This window comes from Rhinopithecus roxellana, chromosome 20, assembly GCF_007565055.1.
Source record: "Rhinopithecus roxellana isolate Shanxi Qingling chromosome 20, ASM756505v1, whole genome shotgun sequence".
NCBI classification, from domain to species: domain Eukaryota; kingdom Metazoa; phylum Chordata; class Mammalia; order Primates; family Cercopithecidae; genus Rhinopithecus; species Rhinopithecus roxellana.
Window position 1 is genome coordinate 46,928,535 of NC_044568.1, and position 27,343 is coordinate 46,955,877.

Genomic DNA, 27,343 nt, shown 5'->3' on the forward strand with positions numbered 1-27,343 from the left:
AGTCTCCCCCATTATATGGGACATGTATACTCCAATGTCCTACCTGGCCTGCTTCCCGTATTTACAGTATCTGTCTGGCTACTATAGGTATTTTAGTTTGTTTCACCTGATGCAGACTCAGTTGAAATAACAATGATATGTGAAGAATTCTAGTTAATCTTTTTTCTTTCTTTTACAAATAAAGGGCAAAGAGAACCCAGGCATAGTGGCTCACACCTATAATCCCCAGCACTTTGGGAGGCCAAGGTGGGAGGATTGCTTGAGTTCTGGAGTCTGAGACCAGCCTGGGAAACATAGTGAGACCCAGTCCCTACAAAAAAAAAAAGAGAATCTTACTATTCTGATATTGTTGGTGCCATTATTAAGTGTCTTATGAAAAATGTTTTGTATGTATACAAATAATATACACATCTTTCTGGGAGAGGTTGTTATAAATTGGCTAGCTGCTTTGAGAACTATCTTTTCCATCAACAATTATAGCCATCAGTCTGTCAGTTTATCTAAAACTTTTTTTTTTGGTAGGTTTTATGTCTCTACTTCAACTACCCAACTTGGCCATTGTAGCCCAAAGTAGCCATATGTAACACACAGACAAATAAGCACGACTGTAGTTCAATAGTCTTATTTACAAAAATGAGTGGAGCAGGATTTAACCTTTTTTTTTTTTTTTGAGATGGAGTCTTGCTCTGTCACCCAGGCTGGAGTGCAGCAGCACAATCTCCGCTCAGCGCAACCTCCACCTCCCAGGTTCAAGTGATTCTCTTGCCTCAGCCTCCAGAGTAACTGGGATTATAGGCACATGCCACCACTCCCAGCTAATTTTTTGCATTCTTTTTTTAGTAGAGATGGAGTTTCACCATGTTGCCCAGGTTGGTCTTGAACTCCTGACCTCAAGTCATCCGCCTGCCTTGGCCTCCCAAAGTGCTGGGATTACAGGCGTGAGCCACCGTGCCTGGCCAAAACTGAAATTCTTAAAGCCAGCCATTTGATTACCTGGTTTAAGAAGGACTGCAGAGTAGGTTGGGATCTTAGGGATGACTTTGTTTGATTCCAAACAAATCTTAATCAATAGGACAGTGAATTTAAATGCATTGCGTTTTGCTTGGTATTTTACTTGATTTGAATGCAACAAGTATTTATCTCTATGGATCTTTATTTGAATTCTGTGCAATAATGGCTGTCTTCCAGTTTCAGGCAGATAGTGAATGATGATAAATTCTATTAACTCTCACGCACTGCTTTTCCTGCTCCTTCTCCCCTATTTCCCCTCTATATGCCTGTAACTGACTTAAGGCCATCTCTCTTAACTGTGTTGGTTTGATTTCTCGGCAGCTGGTGCCAGCTTTTTCATCAAAACCACCTAAACAACGTAGTGGTTTTTGTTCTGCAGGGAATGAGTCAGCTACACTTTTACAGGTTCTATTTGGAGTTTGGATGTCTTCGAAAAGCATTCAGACATGTAAGTTAAGAAAACTTTGCACTAGGGGCTGAGTCTGTCCTCCCATTCTGAGACTAATACGTGTGTCAGGGACCATGCTCCGTGGCAACCTAACTGAACAAACAGTAGGGGATATAGAAAGCAAAAGGACCTTAGAGGCCTCACGTAGATTTGTCTCTGATTTTCTTTGGAAATCTAGGCAAACACTTATTCCCAGGTTATAATCTGTAGCTCCTAGGTTGATATTGTTCTATTTTATTTGGGCTATGGTGTTTTCAGAAATTATAAAATATATATACAAGCTATGTTTTCTACCTCTCTTTAAAAAAATCACAAGATTGGGCACCCTTAAAACAGTATATGGAACTGAATAGCAGTTGTCATCTTTAAAAAGAGGCACCTGCTTTCCATTTTCCCATAGCCTCTTCCATTTCCTAGTGACCCATTTCATCCATTTATTCCTGAAGGCATTTGAGTTGGTGAGCCCTAATTTAACTTCCCTGGGTCACCATTTTCTTTTTTTGCTTTCATTTATTGAGCACTCCCTGTGTGTCAGGCTCTCTATTAACCATGGACCACATGCTACACATATCATCTTTAATTATCACAATAGTCTTATAAATAGATACTTTTTAATTTCCATTTTGTACATGAGAAACTGAGTAACTTGCCCAAGTTCTGGCCTGTAAGTGGTAGGGCTGAAATTTAAGCCCAGGTGAACCTGAAGCTGAAGTGCTCAACCTTTTTGCCCTGTGGTACCATCTGTTCTGATGGCAATGGCATGCTTTCCAATGAAATAATAGATTTGGAAGAACTTTGAAAATACAAAGGGACTTTTCTTGTCTAAGTTATACGTTTCTTTAAAGTTTGTCTTTTTTACGATGTATAATCACAGGGATCGGTTAGCGTTGTGTGGCTTCATTTACTTAGTCACTTTTCTATATTAAGGAAACAGTTCTCATTTTAAAATGCTAACAATTACTGTGTAGAACTTTAAAAGCACTGAGCTGACAATAAAAGTCCAGGCCTTTCACAGTATTTTAGCTGTTCAACCATTTTTTTAAAACCTGTTAATATATTTTCAGAAATTCCGCTTGCCTCCACCATCATCTGATTTTCTAGCTGATATTGTTGGGCTACAAACAAAACAAAGAGCTGGAGATCTGCCCAAGACAATGGAAGGTATAGCTATGATGCTGGTTTGATGATTTGCTCACTCTAAAAGATGTGGATATGATTGTAAGTAGGTTTAGCACAACAGAACTCAATTCTAACTAACTTAAGCACAAAAACAATTTTTGTTTGTTTTTTTGAGATGGGATCTCACTCTTGTCACCCAGGCATGAGTGCAGTGCTGTGATCACACAGCTCACTGCAGCCTTGACCTCCCAAACTCAAGCAGTCCTCCCACCTCAGCCTCCTGAGTAGCTGGGGAACTACAGGCACGTGCCACATTCCCAGCTAATTTTTTTTTTTTTTTTTTTTTTTTGAGAAACAGGGCTCCACTGTGCTGCCCAGGCTGGTCTCAAACTCCTGAGCTCAAGTGATCTTCCCGCCTTGGCTTCCCAAAGTGCTGGGATTATAGGCATGAGCCACCATACCTGGGCCACAAGAACAGTTCTTTTAAGGAAAACTGGGCAGGTACCCGGGGAGGTTAGATAGCAGGAACCACAGCCAGGGTTCATGCCTCAGAAACCATCTGGTTAGATAGCTAAGGATACCTGGGTATCACTAACATTGGACTGTTATGAATTACTCTGAATAATTTCTAAACTGTCACTGGGTCTTTGTACCCACCAGTGTATAGGTGGGAAGGAAGATCATGCCTTTGACTAATATAAAGGATACTTACTGATACTACTCGCAGTGAAGAATAGGCAGGAGGTTTAGATACTAGCCAGCTGCAAGATTCATGATAGCAGTGTTTTTCAAACTATGGGTTGTGTCTTATTAGCAAGTTTTAGCTAACCTTTTTGGTTTTGCCAGGAGGTGAGTGATAGAATAGTATAGGACTTATCAGAGTTCATTGCATATAGTAAGGTTAGGTATTGTTCAATGATACTGTATTTTGTGTTCAGAAATTAATTGAATAATATCAACCAGTGTTGAAAAAGTAGTGAGGAGTAACTTGATTTCTTATCTCCTCTAGAAATGTGCTTGTATTATCCTCTGTCCTAATCCCCACTTCTAATTTTCTATCTTTCCATTGTTCTCTTCTTCTCATGGATGCCCATTTTTGATCTGCAGTTGTATTTGATTTGATCTGCATTGTATTTTAAACATCTGTGATTAAATCACAGAGTAATCACTATGAGATTCAAGTATCTCATAGTGATTCAAGAATCACTAGATTCAAGTAAAAACACCACGTTGTGAAAGAAAAGATGTAATCAGGAAAAAGAAATTTGACATGTTTGAAGAGTACAGCTTGTTGGGCATGCTGAGAAGAACAGGAGGAGGCAGTGATGAGAGTCAAAGCTGGAAAGGCAGATTAAAGCCACACCCTGCAGGCTTTATTTTTATTTTATTTTTTATTTTTATATTCTGTACCAGCCACAGAGAGACAACCTGCAGGCTTTGAATGCCATGCCAAAAGAATTTGGATTTTATTCTGTAGGCCTTGAGGAGCCAGAGAGGTTATGGCAACTTCTTTATCCTCTTAAGTATTTCACTTCATCTTCCCATGCTAAATATCACAGTCCCCAAGGCATAGTCCCTCGCACTCTGATCTTCGTTAATCAGTCTTTCCTTTGGAGTATTCATCTGTTTTTGCCAAGTTCACCTATTAGTTTTCTTTGAATGACTCCTATATCATTACCTCTAGGTCTGATGCCCTAGCTTGCAGGCCTGCATTCTCAACTGCCTGCTGAATATTCCAATTGCTATTTGGATATTCTACTGTCCTCAGTCATAACATAGCTAAAAGCATTTTTCTCATCCTCAAATAATGGGCTCTTCATATTCCCTCTTGCTGGTGTCATTTTTCTCTAAGACACCAGTGTTGAATTTTATAATGTTCTTTTGGCTCCCTATCCCCAATCTGTCTGCATGCCTAATTCCCTTTGCTCCTATAAATCTCTATTCAGATGTCAATTTAACAGAGACCTTCTCAGATCATCCTATACAAAATATAAGACAATAACCATTTCCTGCCCCAACATTTCCTATCCTTTTCTCTTCCTTTTCTTCAAAGCCCTTATCTTACCTGATATATTACATATTTATTTGTTTATTATCCATATTTCCAACTAGAAGTTAAATTTCATGAGGAATTTTGTTGGTTTTGTGCATTGGGAAATTCCTAGTGGCCAAAACAGTGCCGGGTATATAATAAAGTTATAGATAAATATTTAAATATTTTGCTGGCTGAATTGAGTTATTTTTTCACCATGTTCTACCAGGTTTTTGTGTATGTTTTATATATCCCTTTTCCTCCATCCCTTCCACTATCTTAATTTGGATGCTGGTAACGACTTTTTTTTGAGACAGAGTCTTGCTCTGTTGCCTAGGCTGGAGTGCAGTGGGATGATCCCAGCTCACTGCAACCTCTGCCACCTGGGTGCAAGTGATTTTTGTGCCTCAGTCTCCTCAGTAGCTGGGACTACAGGCAGGCACCACCACACCAGCTAATTTTTGTATTTTTAGTAGTGACAGAATTTCACCATGTTTGACCAGGCTGGTCTTGAGCTCCTGGCTTCAAGTGATCCACCCGCCTCAGCCTCCCATAGTGCTGAGATTACAGGCATGAGCCACTGCACCTGGCCTTCTTTCTTCAACATTTATTTTAAGTTCCCGGATACATGCGCAGGATGTGTAGGTTTGTTACATAGCTAAATGTGTGATGTGGTGGTTTAGTACGCAGATCAACCAATCACCTAGGTATTAAGCTCAGCCTCCATTAACTATTCTTCCTGATGCTCTACCTCCACCAACCCCTCTGACAACCCGAAATGTGTGTTGTTTACTCCCCACGTGTCCATGTGTTTTCACCATTCAACTCCCTCTTATAAGTGAGAATATGTGGTGTTTGGTTTTCTGTTTCTGCGTTTGCTGAGAATAATGGCTTCCAGTTCCATCCATGTCTCTACAAAGGACATGATCTTGTTCCTTTTTGTGGCTGCGTAGTATTCATGGTGTATATGTACCACATTTTCTTTATCCAATCTATCATTGATGGGCATTTGGGTTGATTCCATGTCTTTTCCACCTGCATGTATCTTCATAACAGAACAATTTATATTCCTTTAGAATATACCTAGTAACAGGATTGCTGGGTCAAATGGTATTTCTGCCTCTAGCAGATGCTCATAATTTTTTGGCCAGAATTACTGTAAAGCCCTTTCTAGCCTCTTTCTACTTCATTGTCTTTCTTTCTCCCTTCCCTTAGGAAACGCAAGTGAAAGAAGGAAAGGAACGGTAACAATCCAAGAAGGACAAGGAACGTGACAGGACAGGACTGCAAGGAAAACTTCCCTTCCTTCCAGGAACTTCCCTTACAGGCCCCCTGCCTAAAGCCAAGACACATCCCATCCCCTCCTCCCCTCCCTCCCCTCCCCTACCCTCCCCTCCCCCTCCCCTCCCCTCCCCATCCCTTCCCTTCCCTTTCCTTGCCCTTCCCTTCCCTTCTTTCTTTCTCTTTTCTTTTTCTTTTATATATTTTTAAAAATTTAGGCCAGGTGCCGTTGCTCACGCCTATAATCCCAGCACTTTGGGAGGCTGAGGTGGGTGGATTACTTGAGGTCGGGAGTTTGAGACCAGCCTGACCAATATGGAGCGATCCCATCTCTACTAAAAATACAAAATTAGTTGGGTGTGATGGTGCATGCCTGTAATCCCAGCTACTCAGGAAGCTGAGGCAGGAGAATCGCTTGAACCTGGGAGGCAGAGGTTGTGGTGAACTGAGATTGCGCCGTTGCACTCCAGCATGGGCAACAAAGCAAAACTCTGTCTCCAAAAAAAAAAAAATCTAGAGGCAGGATCTCCCTCTGTTGCCCAGGCTGAAGTGCAGTGGCACAATCTAAGCTCACTGCAGTCTCAAACTCCTACATTCAAGCCATCCTCCTGCCTCAGCCTCCTGAGTAGCTAAGACTTGCAGTCATGCACCACCATGCCTGACCAATTTTTGTTTTAGTAGAGACTGGATCTTGCTCTGTTGCCTAGGGTGGTCTCAATCTCCTGGACTCAAGCATTCCTCTTGCCTTGGCCTCCCAAAGTGCTGGGATTACAGGCATGCCATGCACCCAGCCTCTACTCCATTTTTTACAAATTTTTGAGGTTGATGTTTCTTAAAACACTGCTTTAATTATGTCACTTCCATTTTCAGGAACTTTTTGTGGCTCCCCATTATGTATTAAATGGTGGATGAAAATTATCCTCTTCTCTCAACTTTGTTTCCTATACTCGTCTCTCGCACAGACCTTTTTTTCTTCATCACTGGTCTACTGCCAAACCAAGTTTACATTTCTGTCTTACCTGGAATGCCCTCTTCTACTTATGATACTTTGGCTCTTTTCCTCATAAGGACCAACTACTCACTTAGGCCATCTTGAGCAAGTATTGTTTGAAGAAGGATATATGTGGGTAGAAAGCCAGCAGGAACCTAAGTGCCCCTAGTGAAGAGATTTTCTCCAACCCTCTCATAGCATCTACTTATCTGTGTGTGTATTTTCCTCTTCTGACTAGTCAGTTCTCTCTCTCTCTCTCTCTCTCTCTCTATATATATATATATATATTTTGTTGTTGTTGTTGTTGTTGTTGTTGAGACAGAGCCTTGCTCTGTTTCCCAGGCTGGAGTGCAATGGCACAATCTCTGCTCACTGCAATCTCCACCTCCCAAGTTCAAGCAATTCTTGTGCCTCAGCCTCCTGAATAGCTGGAATTACAGGTGCATGCCACCACACCCGGCTAATTTTTGTGTTTTTAGTAGATACGGGGTTTCACCATGTTGGCCAGGCTGGTCTTGAACTCCTGACCTCAAGTGTTCTGCCTATCTCAGCCTCCCAAAGTGCTGGAATTACAGGTGTGAACCACTGTAACTAGCCCAGTTCTTTATATTTTTTAGTGAAAATTCTTAAAGCAGGCAGTCTGATCAACTGATTTTTCCTTTTAAGAGCATGTCTTGATAAGGAATATCAAGTCATTGGTCAATCTATAGATGATCTCCCTTTTTTTTTTTTTTTTTTTTTTTTTTTTTTTTTTTTGAGATGGAGTCTCGCTCTGTCGCCCAGGCTGGAGTGCAGTGGCCGGATCTCAGCTCACTGCAAGCTCCGCCTCCCGGGTTTTTTTACCCCATTCTCCTGCCTCAGCCTCCCGAGTAGCTGGGACTACAGGCGCCCGCCACCTCGCCCAGCTAGTTTTTTTGTATTTTTTTAGTAGAGACGGGGTTTCACCGTGTTAACCAGGATGGTGTCGATCTCCTGACCTCGTGATCCACCCGTCTCGGCCTCCCAAAGTGCTGGGATTACAGGCTTGAGCCACCGCGCCCTGCCTAGATGATCTTTCTTGAGCCGGGTCATACCCTTAATCCAATCAGTAATGGTCCCTGGTTAAAGAACAAACTTTTGCTGCTTAAATAGGTGGCTGAGGGTGGAGTATATTTAGCTAGAATGAATGTTAAGGGAGTGACAGGCACTGTAAAAAACAGGTTGAATATACCAACTATCTGAATTCTGTGTTTTTTTAAGACTCAGTTAATCTTTTCCTTTCTTGATCTCTGACACTCTAGTGTAAAGTATATTCTTCCTCCTATCCCTTTATTGTTTTAGCTCATTTGGGACTTCATTTTCTCAGTGTTTTTTTTTGTTTTGTTTAGTTTTGAGACAGAATCTTGCTCTGTCACCCAGGCTGGAGTGCAGTGGCGCGATCTTGGCTCACTGCAAGCTCTGCCTCTCGGGTTCACGCCATTCTCCCACCTCAGCCTCCCAAGTAGCTGGGACTACAGACGCCCACCACCATGCCCGGCTAATTTTGTTTTTGTATTTTTAGTAGAGACAGGGTTTCACCATGTTAACCAGGATGGTCTCGATCTCCTGACCTCATAATCCACCTGCCTCAGCCTCCCAAAGTGCTGGGATTACAGGCGTGAGCCACCGCGCCCTGCCTCTCTGTGTTCTTATAATTGTAATAGATTGCAAGCCCCTCAATGGTTGGGGCTGAGTTTTATACATCTTTTGATCTTCCCTGTGCTTAGCCTATGCAACCTCAGGAGACATGTCTTCTAGGGTTATTAAATACACATTCTAATATACGTTCAATTGTTTTTCTTTTAGGGCCTTTACCTTCTAATGCAAAAGCCGTCAACCTTCAGAATGACCCCATCATTCAAAAGTATGGCTCTAAGAAAGTGGGCTTGACCAGATGCCTTCTGACAAAAGAGGAAATGAGAACGTTTCACTTTCCATTACAAGGTTGGCTTAGGCTTAATCTGACATTGCCAACAATGTAAAAATATCTAACAGCTTATTTAAATACTACTGTTGGAGATTGATTTATCTGGCTGTTTTCTGAATGGCTTATTCTTGTTTCATCTTCTATTAATGAGGAAATATCTTAAGCACAGTGTATCCCAAAGTGTGTGATGTATGTTGTGATTGGCAAAGTGATGATTTTAGGTAGTACATGAATGTGACATTGAAGAGCATTGAAATAATATTAGATGAGAAATTTATTCCCTTTCCTTTTCATTCAGTTTTCTTTCATTTCTTTATATTAAAAACAGTTAGTATGTCTTTAATATTTTAACACTTTTCCAATACTTCTAATTCTCCTCCCACACTGCCCCCATATTTCTTTAACAAATAGAGCAGGTCTAGGCTCAGAGCCTTGGTCAATTATATAGCAAGAATTTAATAAAAGTACTTCGATTTCATTTTATTTTCTTTGTTACCTCCTAATTATAGCAATGATAATTAAATTTCCTTTTTTTAACTGAGATATAATTTAACATACCACACATTTCACCCACTTAAAGTTACAATTAAGTATTTTTTACTATCTTCATAGAGTTGTACAGCCATCACCACATTTTAGAACACTTCTATCACCCCAAAAGCAACCCTATAGTATAATTTCCCTCCAACTCCTGAGCCTTTGACAACCGTTAATCTGTTTTCTATATATAGATTTCCCCATTCTGGATATTTCCTGTAAGTGGATGTGCAATATGTGGTCTTTGTGACTGGCTTCTTTAACTTAGCATAATGTTCTCAAGGTTCATCCATATTGTAGCATGTATCAGTACTACATTTATTTTCACTGCTTAATGATACTGCTATTGGATAGACTGTTCATTGGGTGATGGACATTTGAGTTGTTTCCACTTTTTAGTTATTATGAATAATGCTGCTATGAACATTCAAGTGCAAGTTTTTTGTGTGGACACATGCTTTCATTTCTGTTGGGTATATACCTAGGAGTATAATTGCTGGGTCATGTGATAACTCTGTGTTTAACCTTTTGAGGCACTGTCAGTCTGTGAAAGCAACCATACCATTTTACATTCCCACCAGCAACATATGAGGTTTCCAGTTCCTACACATTCTTGCCAACATTTGTTATTATCTTGTTTGAATATATCCATCCTAGTGGCTATGAAGTGGTGTCTCATTGTGATTTTGATTTGCATGTGTCTGTTGGCTGATGATTTTGAGCAACTTTTCATGTGCTTATTAGTCATTTGTATAGCTTCAGAGAAATGTCTATTCAGATCCTTTGTCCATTTTTAAATTGGGCTGTATTTTATCATGGAATTATTGGAGTTCTTATATTCTGGATGCATAAATTTTATTTTTTTAATTTTTTTTAAAGTTGACGTAGATGTGTTTTATAGGTCCCAGGCACCATACTAAGTGCTTTTTTGTACTTTAACTGGCAATCCTATGATATATGAACTAAATTTTAACTCCATTTTATAGATGGCTTTTTCTCTATTTATTTTAACATATTTATAACCATCTTTTTCTTGAGGTTGCACTACTGTCACATGAGCACGTAGTAAGGGCAGTACTGCTGACACCTATAAAACACCACTGATAATATAGATAAGGTAGGCCGCAAGTATAGTGTCTCTGAGATTTGGGGCTGCCTTTCTTCTCTGGGATAAACCATATTTTGATTCTTTTAATTGCGATTAGTTGGAAATTTCACAGTACTGGGAATCAGAAATCGGTCAAAGGTTTGCCTAGCCCCGTTTCTTCCTTGTCAAACAAGATTTAGACGTTACCTTTACTGCTCCAGCCTCTGCCTGAAGGTAGAAATCTTCAACAATTCAGATGCTTTTGGGTCTCTGAGCTAAATATGCATGGTTATTGACTCAGGGTACACAAATAGAGGGAGTACCTTAAGTCTGTAGCTGAGTCTCTGTAGGAAACACGTGATTCCAGAAAATGCAGGCAAGGCTCTGAATAGATGTTTCAGAGGAATCTTGAGGGTTGAGTTGGGTGGAGGGACATGTATGGTGAATGTTACTTATACTTTCTTCCTGCTGTGAAATCCTTTTAGATTTCTATTATGGTGGAATCTCATTCCTATTTTCTCTTCCTGTATTTAGGAAAGAAAGATTTCACATATAGTTATTTGCATACTTTATTCATTCTTTCTTAGCGCTGACATGGAAAGGGCCTAATGACTTTGGGTTTAGCCATGATTTAGTTATCTCTTTTCTCATGAGGAGGAAAAATTGTTACTTGGCAACTGCCAGGAAGTTCAACCCCCAGAATCTCCTCCTAACAGCAAGCCTACGTTATTCTTTCAATATAAAAATGAATAGATGGAGAAAAACTTGAGAACAGAGAGTGTATCTTATTTAGTCTTTGTATTTCAAGTGTCTAATGTACCGACATATCTGACTAAAATATCTAGTATTTTAGTTTTACCTGCTTGAATCTAAGAGTGATGTTTACCATCTCTATTCTAAAGGCAAATATTTTCTTCCTTTTTTCCTAGGTTTTCCTGAGTGTGAAAACTTTTTACTTACCAAATGTAATGGTTCTATAGCAGACAATAGTCCTCTCTTTGGACTTGACTGTGAAATGGCACGTACTACTTTTGATTTTTCAATTGGAGTGTTACAAGCTGAGGTCTAGTAGAAAATGATTTCTTGAGTCTATTGTACCAATGAAGGAATACATTCATTTCTAGTATTCTGTTTGAATAGCTGAAAGTAGGTCCTTTTACTCATACTTTAGAAAACTTAGATCTGTATTCCAGGATAAAGAATAAATATCACATAAGTGGCTGGGTGCAGTGGCTCACACCTGTAATCCCAGCACTTTGGGAGGCCGAGGTGGGTGGATCATGAGGTCAGGAGATCAAGACCATCCTGGCCAACATGGTGAAACCCCATCTTTACTAAAAATACAAAAAATTAGCTGGGCATGCTGGTGCGCACCTGTAGTCCCAGGTACTCGGGAGGCTGAGGCAGGAGAATCGTTTGAACCCAGGAGGCAGAGATTGCAGTGCGCCAAGATTGCGCCACTGTACTCCAGCCTGGTGACAGAGCGAGAATCCATCTCAGGGAAAAAAAAAAAAAAATCACATAAGTTTTCCAACTAGTTACTATGTTTAATCAAGTCTTTGCACATTACTATAAGTTGATTCCTTGTGTTTGAACAAGTATTTTGTTGTTGCTGCTATGAGGACTTTGCCTTAATTGTTGGTTTGGCTTAGTTTTACACCTTGAAGACCAGAAGTAGGGTTTCCCTCCTTAAGTTCCCCTCATGTTTTGCTTTATCTAATTGTAGTAAGCCTCTTTTCAAAGACAGTGCATCCTCTTTCATTACTCAGGAAACAGTTTCTCAATTCTTAATAGAGTAACTAAGACCTAAAACTTGAGAATCTGACATATCAGGGTGTATATCCTGTCCTTGCCTGTTAGTGGCTATGTCACCTTGGACAAATTCCCCTAACATATCAGCCTGGGCTTCTCCCTCTATGAAGTGGGGGGAATAATAAAGACTACCTCAAAAGGTAATTATGAGAGTGACATATATAAAATGCTTAGTACAGCACTAGCTGATAATAGAATGGGCTTAATAAAAATTACCTATTAGTGGTATTTAGCATAATACTGGATATAGTACACACTCCATAAATGGTAGATACAATTATTAATATTATTTGCATTCATCTTCCTTGTGCAAATTACACTGTGTTGATCCTCTTAAGTGTAACATTCAGCAGCCTGCCCAGCTTTAATTTCACTCACACTAGATCCTCTAGTAAGCAAGTTTGTGCCATTGCTACAGGGACCCTGGTAGATTAGAGTAGATGGCAGTTGACATAGTGTAAATAGTAAGAGGAAGCAATACCTTCCACAGTTCAGCAGACTGACTACATCTTGGTCTTTCAGTGCCTCACATCTAAGGGGAGAGAGCTAACACGCATCTCACTGGTTGCTGAAGGAGGCTGCTGTGTTATGGATGAACTGGTCAAACCTGAAAACAAGATTCTGGACTACCTCACCAGGTATTTTTCACCTTGTCTTCAGCTCTTCTGAGAGCTATCAGACTAGAATGGAATAATTCTTAAGAAGAATGGCCCACAGCTTCAGTTTAGTTGGGTTTTATCTACTTAAGTATTATCAAAGATTAGGGCATCACATAGGTATATTTTAATGCTGAAATTGCACAATGTCAGTGTATAATGCTCTTGCCCTTCTTGATCTTCAATCTTCTTGTGACCTAAGTCAGCAGAATATTATCTTCCTTGTTCCAGAATCTCCCAATTATAATCAGTATCTACAACTGCCAAACAGCTGGAGCTTTGCTTTCTGATAAGACCTCATCTGAAAATCTGCACATCATCATTTGGCAGTCAAGTGATGTTAAGAGCTTAATCTGCCTTGACCCCTAAAACACAAACAAAACTATTATTTTTCATAACAGAAATTCGAAGCTCAAAATGTTAGTCTACTTTTCCAAAGATTAGCATGTAATTTCAGAATGTACACACAGTGACTAGGCAAGAAGCCAGTGAAACATTACGGTTCCCATCCATTGAAGTGGCACCAGTAGATTCATGACTACTTAGGGACAGAGAGGCAATAATAGTGATAAATAACTGTCCCATTAGCAGACTTGACAATTAGATTCTTAGGGAACAGTCATGTGTGGCAAAGTTGTATGCACAAGCATGTTTGTCACAGTATTGCAAAAATGTAGGTATGTAAATGTCTGAAAGTAAGGAATTAGTTAAAATATGTTGTATCTGTATAATGGAATATTCACTCTGTAACCATTTAAAAGGATGTGCTAAAATAGATTTATTGATATGAAAATGTGTTTATGACATATTACAAAAGATAGACTTTGTAAAAGGCAGCTCATGCATTATGATTACATTTTTATAAAAATTAAATATATACCTGAATCTATATCAAAAGTATGGAAGGACATTTAATAAAATGTAAAAAGCGATCATCTCTGAGTGATAGGATTATGACTAATTTTTAATTCTTTTTTTTTTTTTTTTTGAGACGGAGTCTCGCTCTGTCGCCCAGGCTGGAGTGCAAGTGGCTGGATCTCGGCTCACTGCAAGTTCCGCCTCCCGGGTTTACGCCATTCTCCTGCCTCAGCCTCCCGAGTAGCTGGGACCACAGGCGCCCGCCACCTTGCCCGGCTAGTTTTTTGTATTTTTTAGTAGAGACGGGGTTTCACCTTGTTAGCCAGGATGGTCTCGATCTCCTGACCTCGTGATCCGCCCGTCTCGGCCTCCGAAAGTGCTGGGATTACAGGCTTGAGCCACCGCGCCCGGCCACTAATTTTTAATTCTTATTTGTCACTTTGGACACTAAGCATGTGTATATTAACTATAATTTTTTAAAATGTTATTTTTAAAATGTCTTTCCAGAGAGGAAGACTTGTTAATATCTTCACCTGTCCATTTCTCTTTTTTTATTGAAAGCTTTTCAGGAATCACGAAGAAGATTCTTAACCCAGTGACAACCAAACTCAAAGATGTACAGAGGCAGTTAAAAGCACTGCTTCCTCCTGATGCTGTGTTAGTGGGCCACTCCTTAGATTTAGATCTCAGAGCACTGAAAGTGAGTATCTGATTTAGGACTTTGTATTTTCAGTATAAATGCCTGTTCCATTTATCTCAAATCTAAAGTCTTGGGCTCTTCTCCCCTCCCCTGCTAGCCCATTTGTTTTTTCCTTTAGCATAAGACATTACTCATTTTATTCTCTTTCTTCCTCAGATGATACATCCATATGTTATTGATACATCATTGCTTTATGTCAGAGAGCAGGGCAGAAGATTTAAGCTGAAGTTCTTAGCCAAAGCTATTTTGGGGTAGGTTTGCTTATATACTGTAATATTGTTCTGACAAACTGCATGCAAGTTAGCATATAGTATCTAATTTAATGCATATTGCAAAATTCAGAGTTTCTGCTCTCTTTGTTTATAAACATTATTTTTTTGCATTTCTTATGAAATGAAGAAATTGTAGCTATAGAGACAGGGGTTTACATTCATAGTTGAGGCTTAATGGATAGAACTGAACCATGAAGGCAGAAGAGGTAACCAAAATTTCAAAACATACCTATATGCCTATACAAGATAGTATAACATACTTATACTGTCTTATTGTATTTAAGACTCATATGTACAAAGGTGTTCATTATAACATGGTTTAAAATAGCAAAATAGAAAAACCTCAAATATTCTAGAAGTCTGGTTGAGTATATTATGGTTATCTATATTATTGAATATTTTGTTGTTCAAAAGAATATGATAAATCTGTATGTTATATGGAAACCTCTCTAAGACACACCTGAGAATAAGAGATGCAGAGCAAGATCTATATATGCCTCGATATTTATATGATATAGATTAGATTTAGTTCTATATATAGACATAGACATATACATATATTAAGCTTTTTAAAAACACCTAAGAAAGTATTTAAGTATGTATAGACACTTATATACAAATAAAAAAGTTTCAGGAAGGCAATTTTAAACAATGGTTAGATCTAAGAAATGGGCCTGCCCCATTTCTTAGAGAGGGGACTGGCCGGGGAGTCAGCTAGATGCTTTTTGTTAGGTAGCCTTTTGTCCACATGCTATGCTTGCTGTGAACAAAGCCATTCCTGATTGTTCTGCACCCCCAGTGCCTCTTGCAGGGCCTGGCAATTAGCTGGAATAAAGGAACCTTGATTGTTGTGATGCAAAGCTAATTATCAGAATTCTAACATTTTATATGTAATCACAACACTTGAGATGGTTGAAAGAGCCTATCATTAAAAGTGCTGTGAGTATGTCAATTTTATACTGACTTTCCAGGAAGGATATACAGTGTCCAGACAGACTTGGTCATGATGCCACAGAAGATGCTAGAATAATCCTTGAATTGGCTCAATATTTCCTTAAGTATGGCCCAAAAAAGGTTAGTATCTTTGACCAGTGTGTTCACCTTTCTTAAAATCATAGGACTAGATCAGTCTATCACAGACTACCAACTCCTGTTACCTATTTTTATGAAAATGGCAGTGTGGGCTGGGTGCAGTGGCTCACGCCTATAATCCCAGCACTTTGGGAGGCTGGGGCGGGCAGATCACCAGGTCAGGAGTTCAAGACCAGCCTGGCCAATATGGTGAAACCCCATCTCTACTAAAAATACAAAAATTAGCCTGGTGTGGTGGTGCGTGCCTGTGGTCCCAGCTACTCGGGAGGCTGAGGCAGGAGAATCGCTTGAACCAGGGAGGTGGAGGTTGTAGTGAGCTGAGATCATGCCACCGCACTCCAGCTGGGCAACAGAGCAAGACTTCATCTCAAAAAAAAAAAAAAGAGAAAATGGCAATGTGATTGAAGCCTAGCATATATTTTGAATTAAGACCCATATCACTAGCATAATGTAGTGGTTAAGTATATAGTCTCTGCAGCTGGGCTTATCTGTTTTAAAATATATGTTCTACTATGTCTAGCTGTATAATCTAGGGCAATTTCTCTGAACAACATCAGTTTTTGGATGTATAATAGGGGAATACGCACTTTTCTGGGATATTGTTGAGAGTAAATGAGATACTGTGTATAAAGTTCTTAGCATAGTGCCTTGAATATATTAAGCAGTATACTGGTGGCATGGTGATTATTGTAGTTAATACTAATAATTGTAATAATTATAAAAATTCTGCATAGATTTTAGTTTTCTTGGAGTAGGGGGAGCATACAATTGTTTCACCAGCAGTTCAGTGGGTACAGATTAGAACAGCACATAAGGGAGACATAGAAGAGGACATAGTCTCTGACAAACTTTATTATAATGCATTCTAACCTATTAGATTGTCCCATTGCATAATACTTTCCATCATGACTCCATTATGAAATAAATTGTACTCCACATGGAATAATAAGCAACAGCCAGAATAGTCTTTTGTGTCAGATGGTAAAAAGACATTCTAACAGATCTTCTTTGAGCATATAGATAATAATAGCCACCACTCACTGAGGACTTAAGTGTATTATTCTAAAATGCCATATATACATTATCTTATTTAATCCTCACGACAGCCCTGTGAGTTAACCATTATCATTCCAATTTTATACATGAGCCTTTTGAGGTTATCAAAGGTTAGATAACTTATCTGAGGTCCCAGAGCCAGTCAGAGGTAGAACCAGAATTGAAACTCATGTCTGTCACATTCTGTCTTTTATCTATACCAGGGGTTAGCAAACTTTTTCTGTAAAGGCCAGTTAGTAAATATTGTAGGCTTTGCAGTTTTGCAACTACTCAACTTGCTGTGGTACTGCAAGAGCAGCCATAGACATTATGTCAACGCAGGTGGGCACAGCTGAAATAAAACTTTATTTATTTACAAAAAAATATGTATTAGTGTTTGCTAATCTCTGCTGTCAATCACTATCACTACAGCAGATTCTAAAACCCTTTTGGTCTCATGACTCTTTTGTTAATGTGGGTTATATTGTTACCCACACAGTGGTGAGTTCAATCACTTGGTGGGTATTAACCCAATGACCACTATCAAAGAAGATTTACTTTTTTATTTTTATTTTTTTTGAGACAGAGTCTCACTCCGTCTCCCAGGCTGGAGTGCAGTGGTGCAATCTCTCTTCACTGCAGCCTCCGCCTCCCTGGTTCAAGCGATTCTCCTGCCTCACCCTCCCGAGCAGCTAGGATTACAAGTGCCTGCCACCACACCTGGCTAATTTTTTTGTATTAGAGTTGGGGTTTTACTATGTTGGCCAGGCTGGTCTCAAACTCCTAACCTCAGGTGATCCACCCATCTCGGCCTCCCAGAGTGCTTGGATTATAGGCGTGAGCACCATGCCTGGCCCAAGGAGGATTTAACAAGGGGATTTTATTACTTTGCAACAAGTAAGAACACCAGGGATAGTTCCCAAAGCACTATCTCCCCAAATGAAGGCAAAAGCAGGGCTTTTATTTTGCTAGTTGGCTGAGTCATTGCATGTGTAAAGGCAGGGTTTGTTCCTTGACACATACATGTATAGAAAATGGAGAGTAAGTTCCTCCCTAGGTGAGATTTTTAGTATGGTAATGCAGAGAGTTTGCCAAGTTCATCTCTAACTTCAGGCATCTCTGGTTCCAGCAGATTTTTGTCTTGCTGTAGCTGGTCTTCTTCCTGTACCCTTTTGAAACAACAAGGTGCAACAGGGGTTACACTTATAGTGTGCACCTGAAGACCCAGGGACTCTGGGTTACAATATCTATCAACATTTACTATATTAGAAATTACATAAATTTTAATATTAGTTTAAGATAAATAAAAAACCATTATATATTAACACAAATCACTTTTTTTTTGAGATGGGGTCTCACTGTGTTGCCTAAGCTAGACTGGAACTCCTGGGCTCAAGGGATCCTCCTACTTCAGCCTCCTGAGTAGCTGGAACTTCAGCATATACAGCCACTCTGTCCAGCTACAAATAACTTGCTTTTATGAAAAAAAGAATTTTCCATAAAAATTAGTGGAAAGAGCATCATTGTTTTAGGTATTTTTGTGAAACCTTTTAACATCTATCTTAATAGAAAACAAGTGACTTTTCCTATCTGCTTTACATTCAGTCTGTTATGTCACATAGTTGGAGAAGGAAGGATCTCATGCCTTGTGAGATCTCTGGAAATCACAGAATTCTCAAACCACACTTGGGGAGCTTAATTATGCTTGATTTCCAGTGAAAATTGTATCTCACTTGGATAAAAACTAACCAAATCTGAATTAAGCATGGGCTTTAGTTAATAATAATGCATTACTATTGTTTCATTAATTGTGACAAATGCACCCTACGAATCTATTACTAATAGGTAAATATGGGGGTATGCTGTAAGGGAACTTTGTACTATTTTCATAACTTTTCTGTAAATCCAAATTGATTCTTTAAAAAGTTTATTTTTAAAAATTTGTAACTTTAAAAATTATTCTCTCTACATCACAACTCCCTGGTGGGCTCCCACTTTATGGAAGGAGAAGAAATATCAACTAGAATAGACTTCTCATGATTTTGTGTTAAACTAATAAATAGTCTTTTTTAAAAATTTTCTTGTAAAAGCCATTCTTTTATCATTTCCAAAATTGCATGTTTGCAGAGAGGTAAATTTTAAGTGACTGACTATTGGATGAGTGATGAACCAAAATTGTCATCCTTTTTCAATCAGCCCTACTTGGCCCTTCCCCACATTCATGTAACAACATTTGTAGCTGGTAACAGATTGCCGTTCTTGGCTAAGCAGCCATAAACCATCTGGTAACTGTTGAAGCCATCCTAGGGCTGTGGCAATGGCAAAGCCACTGCCTAAGAAAACAGAGAACATTATTCAAGTGGATTTTTTGCTTTTTGTTGTTGTTGCTTTTTGTTTTGTATTTCTTTGAGCATCAAATGCTTTGCAAGAAATTATATTTTTACCACTTTATTTTCTTCAAGATTGCAGAACTAAATCTAGAAGCACTAGCTAATCACCAAGAAATACAAGCAACAGGCCGAGAGCCTAGAAACACAACAGAAGTACTTCAGCATCCAAACACAAGGTAATATTTTCAGTTTGAAACAACAGCAAAGACAAATGGAGTATCTAGTTTCTTGTTTAACAACACCTGAGAATGTTTTTATCCTCTTTTGAGTCTATTGAAAACTATTTACCAAAAAATAAATAACATCTATCACAAAAACCACAGAAAAAATACCACCTTCTAGCCTTAATATACAGTATTTAATTTCTAATTTTCTGAATCTAGTGGCTGGTCTAAAATGATATCCTTGACCAAAAGAAAAACAAAAAAAAACAAAAAACGATTGGAATATGTTGAACCTAGGTAGCACTGGGAAAGATGATAGACTGGTGGGTATTTTGGCTAGAAGGGTAAATCTGTAGCCTTGATGTATTGCCCAGACTATGAAAGACACACACAAAGACTCAGAAGGGCGTTGTCTCCAGACTATGGCAAATGCATCAGATCTTTAGCATTTTGCCTACACTTTGATAGAGAGCTTTGGGTATATTTCTTGTTTATTCTTCCTCTCTCTACTGAAGCCACACTGTCTAAAACAATTTTCTATGATGATGGAAGTGCTCTACATCTGTGCTATCTGGTTTGGTAGCCGCTAGTCACATTTGACTAGTGCAGTTGAGGAACTGAATTTTTAATTTTATTTAATTTTAATTTTAATAGCTATATATTGCTAGTGGCTACCATGTTGTATAGTGCAGGTATAGAGAAATAACTGTCAGGTTCTGGAAAACTGTTGTTCTTACCTTAACTCCTCTACTTCTTTATAGTGTTTTAGAATGCTTGGATTCAGTGGGTCAGAAGCTTCTTTTTTTGACCCGGGAGATAGATGCTGGTGAACTTGCGTCTTCCAGAAACTGTCAAACTATAAAGTGTATTTCAAATAAAGAGGTGAGTGTCCTGCTGAACCTTTGCAGGTTATATTCAAAGCAAAGGGGAATGTAGCCCTTTGCACCCCATGCAAGTGTCAAGCTTTTTTAAATCAGCAACCCTGGTTACAGTTAGTAAGTCTGGCTTCTGTCTCACATCTTGTATGGAGTACCTAAGTCCTCACAGGAGTAGAACTGTCAGCTGCCAGTGCCTGCTTCCAGAGCCCAGCAGGCCTCTGGGTTTGGCCTTGCATACGTATTTGAGTTTCTGTTGTGTTTCTGGTTCATGGAAATGTTTATCTTGGTTTTGAGCCTGGCTATATCTTTTCAATTTTTTTTTTTTTTTTGTATTTTATCTATCATTGCTGTATGTTAAGTCAGAGAGGCTACATCAAACATGAGCTTACTGTGTTATATTCAGAAGATCTGGGGTTTTTTTTTTGAACATTTTGTTTGGAAATAATTTCAACCTTACGGAAAGCGTGCATGAATGGTAGAATACCTGTATACCTTCTATCTAGATTCACCTTTTTTAGCACTCTGCCCCAGTTGCTTTATTATTTTATGTGTACCCACATGCTTATGCTCTCTCATGTACACACTCTCCTTCTTCCTCTCTCTGTATGACATTTCCTGAACCAATTGAGAGTAAGCTGCATATATCATGGCCCTAACTACTTCAGAGTGTATTTCATGAGAATATTATTTTACATAACCACATCTTACATAGTTACCAATTTTAGTAAATCTAATATTGTCCTGGTACTTTTGTCTACTTTTCATCTGTATTCTAATTTTCTTGGCTGACCAAATAATGTCTTTATAGCATGTCTTTTCCCTTTAGAACAGTATCATTTCTAGGGTCATGTATTACAATTACTTGTCATATCTTTTTAGTCTCCTTTAAAGCTGGAACAGTTCCTCAACCTTTCTTTGTCTTTAATAACCTTGATACTTTTCGAGTAATGCATGCCCCATCCCTTTTTTAACAGAGTTTTGCTTATTTTAGGTTTGTGTGGTGGTTGCTTATGATTAAATTCAGATTATGCATTCTTAACCACATTTCTTGGGGTCTTGCATCCAGAGGCAGTTATTATTCATCTGCCCCTCTTTTATGCTGTTTATTTTGATCACCTGGTCAAGGTGTTGTCTGCTTTCTCTATTACAGAGTTCTTGTTTTTTCACTTAATTCTAATAAATATGTGGGGAGATATTTTAAGAACATGCCAGTATTGCTTGAGCGCAGGAGGTCAAGGCTGCAGTGAACTATGATCGTACCACTACACTCCAGCCTGGGATTACAGGTGTGAGCCACTAGTCTCGGCCAAGTGTTCCTTTTTTATATGTCTTTTGCTTGAGCTTGTTGAGCTTTTGGAATTTGTGGGTTTATCATTTTCATCAAATTAGAAAAAGTGTTGACCATTATATTCTTTCACCACCCTCCCTCTTTTGGGCACTCCCACTACATATGTATTAGGCCGTTTAAAGTTGTTCCATAGCTCACTGATGTGCTGTTCATGTTTTTTTCTAGTCTTTTTTCCTCTCTGTTTTATTTTAGATTGTTTCCATTGCTATGTCTTTAGGTTTCTTATTGTGCTGCAGTATCTAATCTACTGATAATCCAATCCAGTGTACTTTCACTTTACACATCGTATTTTTTACCTCTGGAAGTTAACTTTTGTTCTATTTTATATCATCCATGTTTCTAGTTAACATTCAGACTTTCCTCTAGCTTCTGAATTACAGAATATAGTTACAATAACTATTTTAACATCCTTCTCTATTAATTTGATAATCTGTGTCATTTTTAGATAAATTGATTGGTTTTTTCTCCTTATTATGGACTGTATTTCATTCTTCTTTGCAGTCTGGTAGTTTTTTTGTTTTTTTGAGACGGAGTCTCGCTCTGTCGCCCAGGCTGGAGTGCAGTGGCCGGATCTCAGCTCACTGCAAGCTCCGCCTCCCGGGTTTACGCCATTCTCCTGCCTCAGCCTCCCGAGTAGCTGGGACTACAGGCGCCCACCACCTCGCCCGGCTAGGTTTTTTGTATTTTTTTAGTAGAGACGGGGTTTCACCGTGTTAGCCAGGATGGTCTCGATCTCCTGACCTCGTGATCCGCCCGTCTCGGCCTCCCAAAGTACTGGGATTACAGGCTTGAGCCACCGCGCCCGGCCAAGTCTGGTAGTTTTTTATATTGGATGCTGGACACAGTGAATTTTAATTTGTTGGGTGCTATATATTTTTGTATTTCTATAAATATTTGTGAGCTTTGGTCTGGGATGTGGAAAAGTTACTTGGAAACACTTTGGTCCTTTTGGATCTTCTTTCTTTCTTTGCTTCCTTCCTTCTTTTCTTTCTGGTTTTTTTTTTTTTTTTTTTTTTTTTTTTTTTTTTTTTTTTTTGAGACAAAGTCTCGGGCTGGGCTGTCCAGGCTGGAGTGCAGTGGCGCCATCTCAGCTCACTGCAAGCTCCTCCTCCTGGGTTCATGCCATTCTCCTGCCTCAGCCTCCCAAATGGCTGGGACTACAGGCACCCGCCACTGCGCCAGGCTAATTTTTTGTATTTTTAGTAGAGATGGGATTTCACTGTGTTAGCCAGGATGGTCTCGATCTCCCGACCTCATGATCCACCTGCCTCGGGCTCCCAAAGTGCTGGGATTACAGGCGTGAGCCACTGCACCCGGCCTTCTTTTCTTTCTTATGTTGCCCAGGCTGATCTCAAACTCCTGGCCTTAAGTAATCCACTCACTTCAGCATTCCAAAGTGCTCGGATTACAGGGGTGAGCCACTATGCCTGGCCAGATCCTTTTGAATTCTTGCTTTTAAAGTTGGTTAGGTGGAACCAGAGTAAATTTTGTCCCACTACTAAAGCAAAACCATACTAAGTACTTGATCTCCATAAATTATGAGATTTTACACCCTAGCTTTTGGGAATCTAAACTATTCCTGGCCTTGTGTTAGCCCGTATGATTGTTTCCTCTAATCCTTTTGGGCTTCCTTTCCTTGACCTCACATAGTTTACTTACATGGATACACTAATTCCTACTCAACTGAATATTTGAGGGGGATTGTTTATAGATCTATCAGTTTCCTAGCTTTTAAGGATCACTGTCCTTCATTTTTCGATATCCTGAGAACTGCTGTTCTTAGGATTTTTTTTTTTTTCCTGTGCACTTACATGGGCCTCAAGGGCTCTTTGGGCATTATTATTGTTATTGTAATAGACTTTAATTTTTAGAGCAGTTTTAGGTTCACAACAATATTAAATGGAAAGTATAAGCTGGGTGCTGTAGCTTACACCTGTAATCTCAGGACTTTGGGAGGCCAAGGTAGGTGGATCTCTTGAGTCCAGGAGTTTGAGACTGACCTGGGCAACATGGTGAAACGCTGTCCCTACAAAATATCAGCCAGGCTTGGCGGCACGTGCCTATTATCCCAGCAGCTCAGGAGGCTGAGATGGAAGGATTGCTTGAGCCCAGGAGTGGAGGTTGCAGTGACTGACGTATAATCGCACTACTGCACTCCATCCAGCCTGGCGACCGAGTGAGACCCTGTCTCAAAAAAAAGAAAGTACAGAGAGTTCCCATTTACCCCCACACCCACCCACACAAACAACTTCCACCACTATCAACAACCTGTACCTGAGTAGTATATTTGTTAAAATCAATGAACCCACTATGACATATAATTACCAAAGTCCATAGTTTACATTAGGGATCTGTCTTGGTGTTGACAAATGTATAGTGACATATATCCACCATTACATATCATATATATCATACAGAATAGTTTCATTGACCTAAAAATCTGTGATGAATGTGCTCTGCCTGTTGGAAACCACTGATTTTTTTTTTTTTTTTTTTACTGTCTCCATAATTTTGCCTTTTTAAGAATATCACATAGTTGGAATCACATAGTATATAGCTTTTTCAGACTGACTTCTTTCACTTAGTATATGCATTTAAGTTTTCTCCATGTCTTTTCACTGCTTTATGGTTTTTCCTTTTTAACACTGAATAACTATACATTTCCTGGATTTACCACAATTTATCCATTCACCTGCTGATAGACATTTTGGCTGCTTCCAAGTTTTGGCAATTATGGACAAAGTTGCTATAAATGTCTGTGTGCAGGTTTTCATATGTACATAAGTTTCCAACATATTTGGGCAAATACCAAAGAGTGCAATTGCTAGATTGTATAGTATGTTTAGTCTTGTAAGAAACTGCTGAACTTCCAAAGTGTCTATGATTTTGCATTCCCACCAGCAGTGAATGAGAGTTCCTATTGCTCCACATTCTTTTCAGCATTTGATGGTGTCAGTGTTTTGGATTTTGGCTATTCTGATGGATATGTATTAGTGTCTCATTGTTTTAATTTGTAGTCCCCTAATGACATGTAATGTGAAGCATCTTTTTGTATGCTTATTTGCTATATATATGTCTTCTTTGGTCAAGTGTCTGTTCAACTCTTTTGCCCATTTTTAAAATTGCATTGTTCATTTTCTTATTGGTGAGTTTTAATAGTTCTTTGTATATTTGAATAACAGTCTTTTAACAGATAAGTCTTTTGCAAATATTTTCTCCCAGTCTGGCTTGTCTTCTCATTCTCTTTAATCATATATTTTTTATGGTTTCTTAGTTGTTGGAGGAGAGAAGGTAACTCTAGTCTTCTGTTATTCAATCTTGGCTGGGGATGGAAATCCTTGTAAGTTGTATTTGAGAAATTTAATGACAGTCTAATTTTCTTGGCTTTGTAAGTTATTTTTACTGAGGATTTACTTTTCCATTTTTGTTTAAAGTCTAATTGTTTTACTAAGCTATGTCTCAGAGTTGATCATTCCAAGTCACTTTTTCTTGGTACCTGAGGCCCCCTTCAATATATAGGTTATAGTTTCTTTTATTTCCAGAAGTTTTCTTGGATTGTATTTTCAAGTATTTGGTTCTATTGCTTTAATTTTCTTCCTCATAGACTTGACTTATGCATGTATGTTGTCCCCCCTTGGCCTATCTTTCATTCACCTACTTTCTCTCTGATGCTTTTGATTTCATTTGTATACTCCTAATTCTTTCCATGCTTTTCATTAATGCCTTTTATTAAAATTTCACTTGAATCTATTCTTACTTGACAACTTGTAGTTGCTTTTTCATATCCTCAAATGCTTGGCTGCTAATATTCAATTCAGTTTATACTGTAATGTTAACTGTATCCTTTAACCCTATGGTTGATTTTTTTTTTAGGGGGAATAATTTTCATTAGCTGAAATGCTTCGATTCTCACTTTATTTCTTGGTTTTTGTTTTTGTTTTTGTTTTTGAGACAGTTTCACTCTGTTGCCCAGGCTGGAGTGCAGTGGCATGAGCAGAGCTCACTGCAGCCTTGACTTCGGGGCTCAAGCAATCCTCCTGCCTCAGCTACCCGAGTAGCTGGGACTACAGGCATGTGCCACCATGCCTGGCTAATTTTTAAATTTTTTAGAGATGAGGTCTCATTATGTTGCCCAGGCTCATCTCAAACTCCTGAGCTCAAATTATCTTCCCACCTTGGCTTCCCAAAGTGCTAGGATCACAAGCATGAGCCACCGCGCCCAGCTGTTGCTGTTTTTTTGATAGTAGTTCAGATTAACATGGTCTACTATTTTCTAATTTTACTGATTTGTTTTTGAATAAGGTTTTCATTCAAGAGCGTCTCTTTTATTCTGCCTTCCTCAATGCAGTTTTTTGTTCTTCTTTTGTGCTTTTCCTCTACTTATCAAAAGATTCTCTCTCCCTTTCCTCTTCTCCCTCTCTTCTTATTGTAGCAAAAAACATAAAATTTACCATCTTAACTGTTTTTAAGTATACAGTTCAGCAGTATTAAGTATATTTATATTCTTGTGAAAGAGATCTTAGAACTTTTTTATTTTGCAGAAGTGAAACTTGGGCTAAGTTTCTTTGTATGCCTTGTGACTTATTGTTGTTGGTATTGTTGAGGCTTGGGCATTTGAATAAATAGCCAGTTGTCTTTACAGACTGCTTCGTGCAGGGGGAGACCTTCATTAATCAGCCTAGTTAGAAATTTCATGACCTCCCAAACCTGTTCTGGAGATTTGTCTTCTCTAGAGTTGTGCATGTGCCTTTAGTTGTTTCCTGAGCCCCTTGTCCCTACTTCTTTTCAGAGCCCATAATCTCTTTCTTCCCCTGGTTTCTTACTGCAGCTCTAACATGCCATGGTGATCACATCTGTTTTCAGTGGCTTCCAAACAAGGCCGTCAGTCCTGTCAGCCTTCCAAGTCATGCAAGACAGAAAATAGTCCCTCAGACAGCCCCCACACTACTCAGAACATTGGACACATGGTCCACTCTTTTGTTTCCATCCCAAGAGAGGATCTGTGGTGTGGGAGAAGCCCTATTATGTCAGATAGGGAAGGATGTAAATGGGACCACAAAACATCACAAATTTTCCTTTCCCATTTACTGGAAACCCTTCTTGGTTTCATGCTGGTCTAGGTACTATATAGCTTTTCATCTGGTCTCTACAGTTCTCTCAAAGGTGTTCTGGTCCATATATTGTTGTTAACTCATTATCTCTGTGGGAGAGTAAGAAGCTGAAGTGAAGCTTTCTAGTTCTCCATTTCCAGAATGATGGTGTGGTGTTGACGGAAGGGAGGAATTTATAATATTGTTTGGAAGGGTTGGCATTCTTCACAGCAGTGTCTCCAAGGAGTACCACCTTTTCTCTATATATCTGATTCTCCTCCAGAAGCACAGCTTCTCTGAGGCTGCCAAGCCTCTTGCTTGTAGTCAAGTGCTGAGAAATGTCAAAATCATGACCCATGTTCCTTATTTGGCATTTAATTGGAGTTTTTATTTTGGGGGTGATTTTTTTGTGCTTCATCTAATTCTTCCATGTCCCTTGATTATTATTATTATTATTTTAACCAAATCTATTAAGCCTCCTCTCCCTTGCTTTCCCTACTCACAGGCTTGCAACAGTTTACAATACTGGGAGTTATAGTTATTTATTTAATTACAGGTCATTGGAAAATTTTTGTAATAACCCTTGTCTCTTAGTAA

The 27,343-nt window shown here is 39.0% G+C and overlaps 1 protein-coding gene across 1 annotated transcript in view; it reads left to right on the forward strand.

The window, feature by feature from the left end:
* The window catches only part of REXO5 (RNA exonuclease 5), a 44,681-nt gene that overhangs the window by 7,241 nt on the left and 10,097 nt on the right, over positions 1–27,343 (forward strand). Inside the window, exons 3-12 of the mRNA XM_030925601.1 lie at positions 1,333–1,459; positions 2,524–2,620; positions 8,707–8,844; positions 11,381–11,469; positions 12,786–12,901; positions 14,339–14,477; positions 14,634–14,728; positions 15,721–15,823; positions 19,339–19,442; positions 20,192–20,312. Of these exons, the coding sequence (XP_030781461.1) occupies positions 1,333–1,459; positions 2,524–2,620; positions 8,707–8,844; positions 11,381–11,469; positions 12,786–12,901; positions 14,339–14,477; positions 14,634–14,728; positions 15,721–15,823; positions 19,339–19,442; positions 20,192–20,312 (1,129 nt within the window). The remainder of the gene's footprint in view (positions 1–1,332; positions 1,460–2,523; positions 2,621–8,706; positions 8,845–11,380; positions 11,470–12,785; positions 12,902–14,338; positions 14,478–14,633; positions 14,729–15,720; positions 15,824–19,338; positions 19,443–20,191; positions 20,313–27,343) is intronic.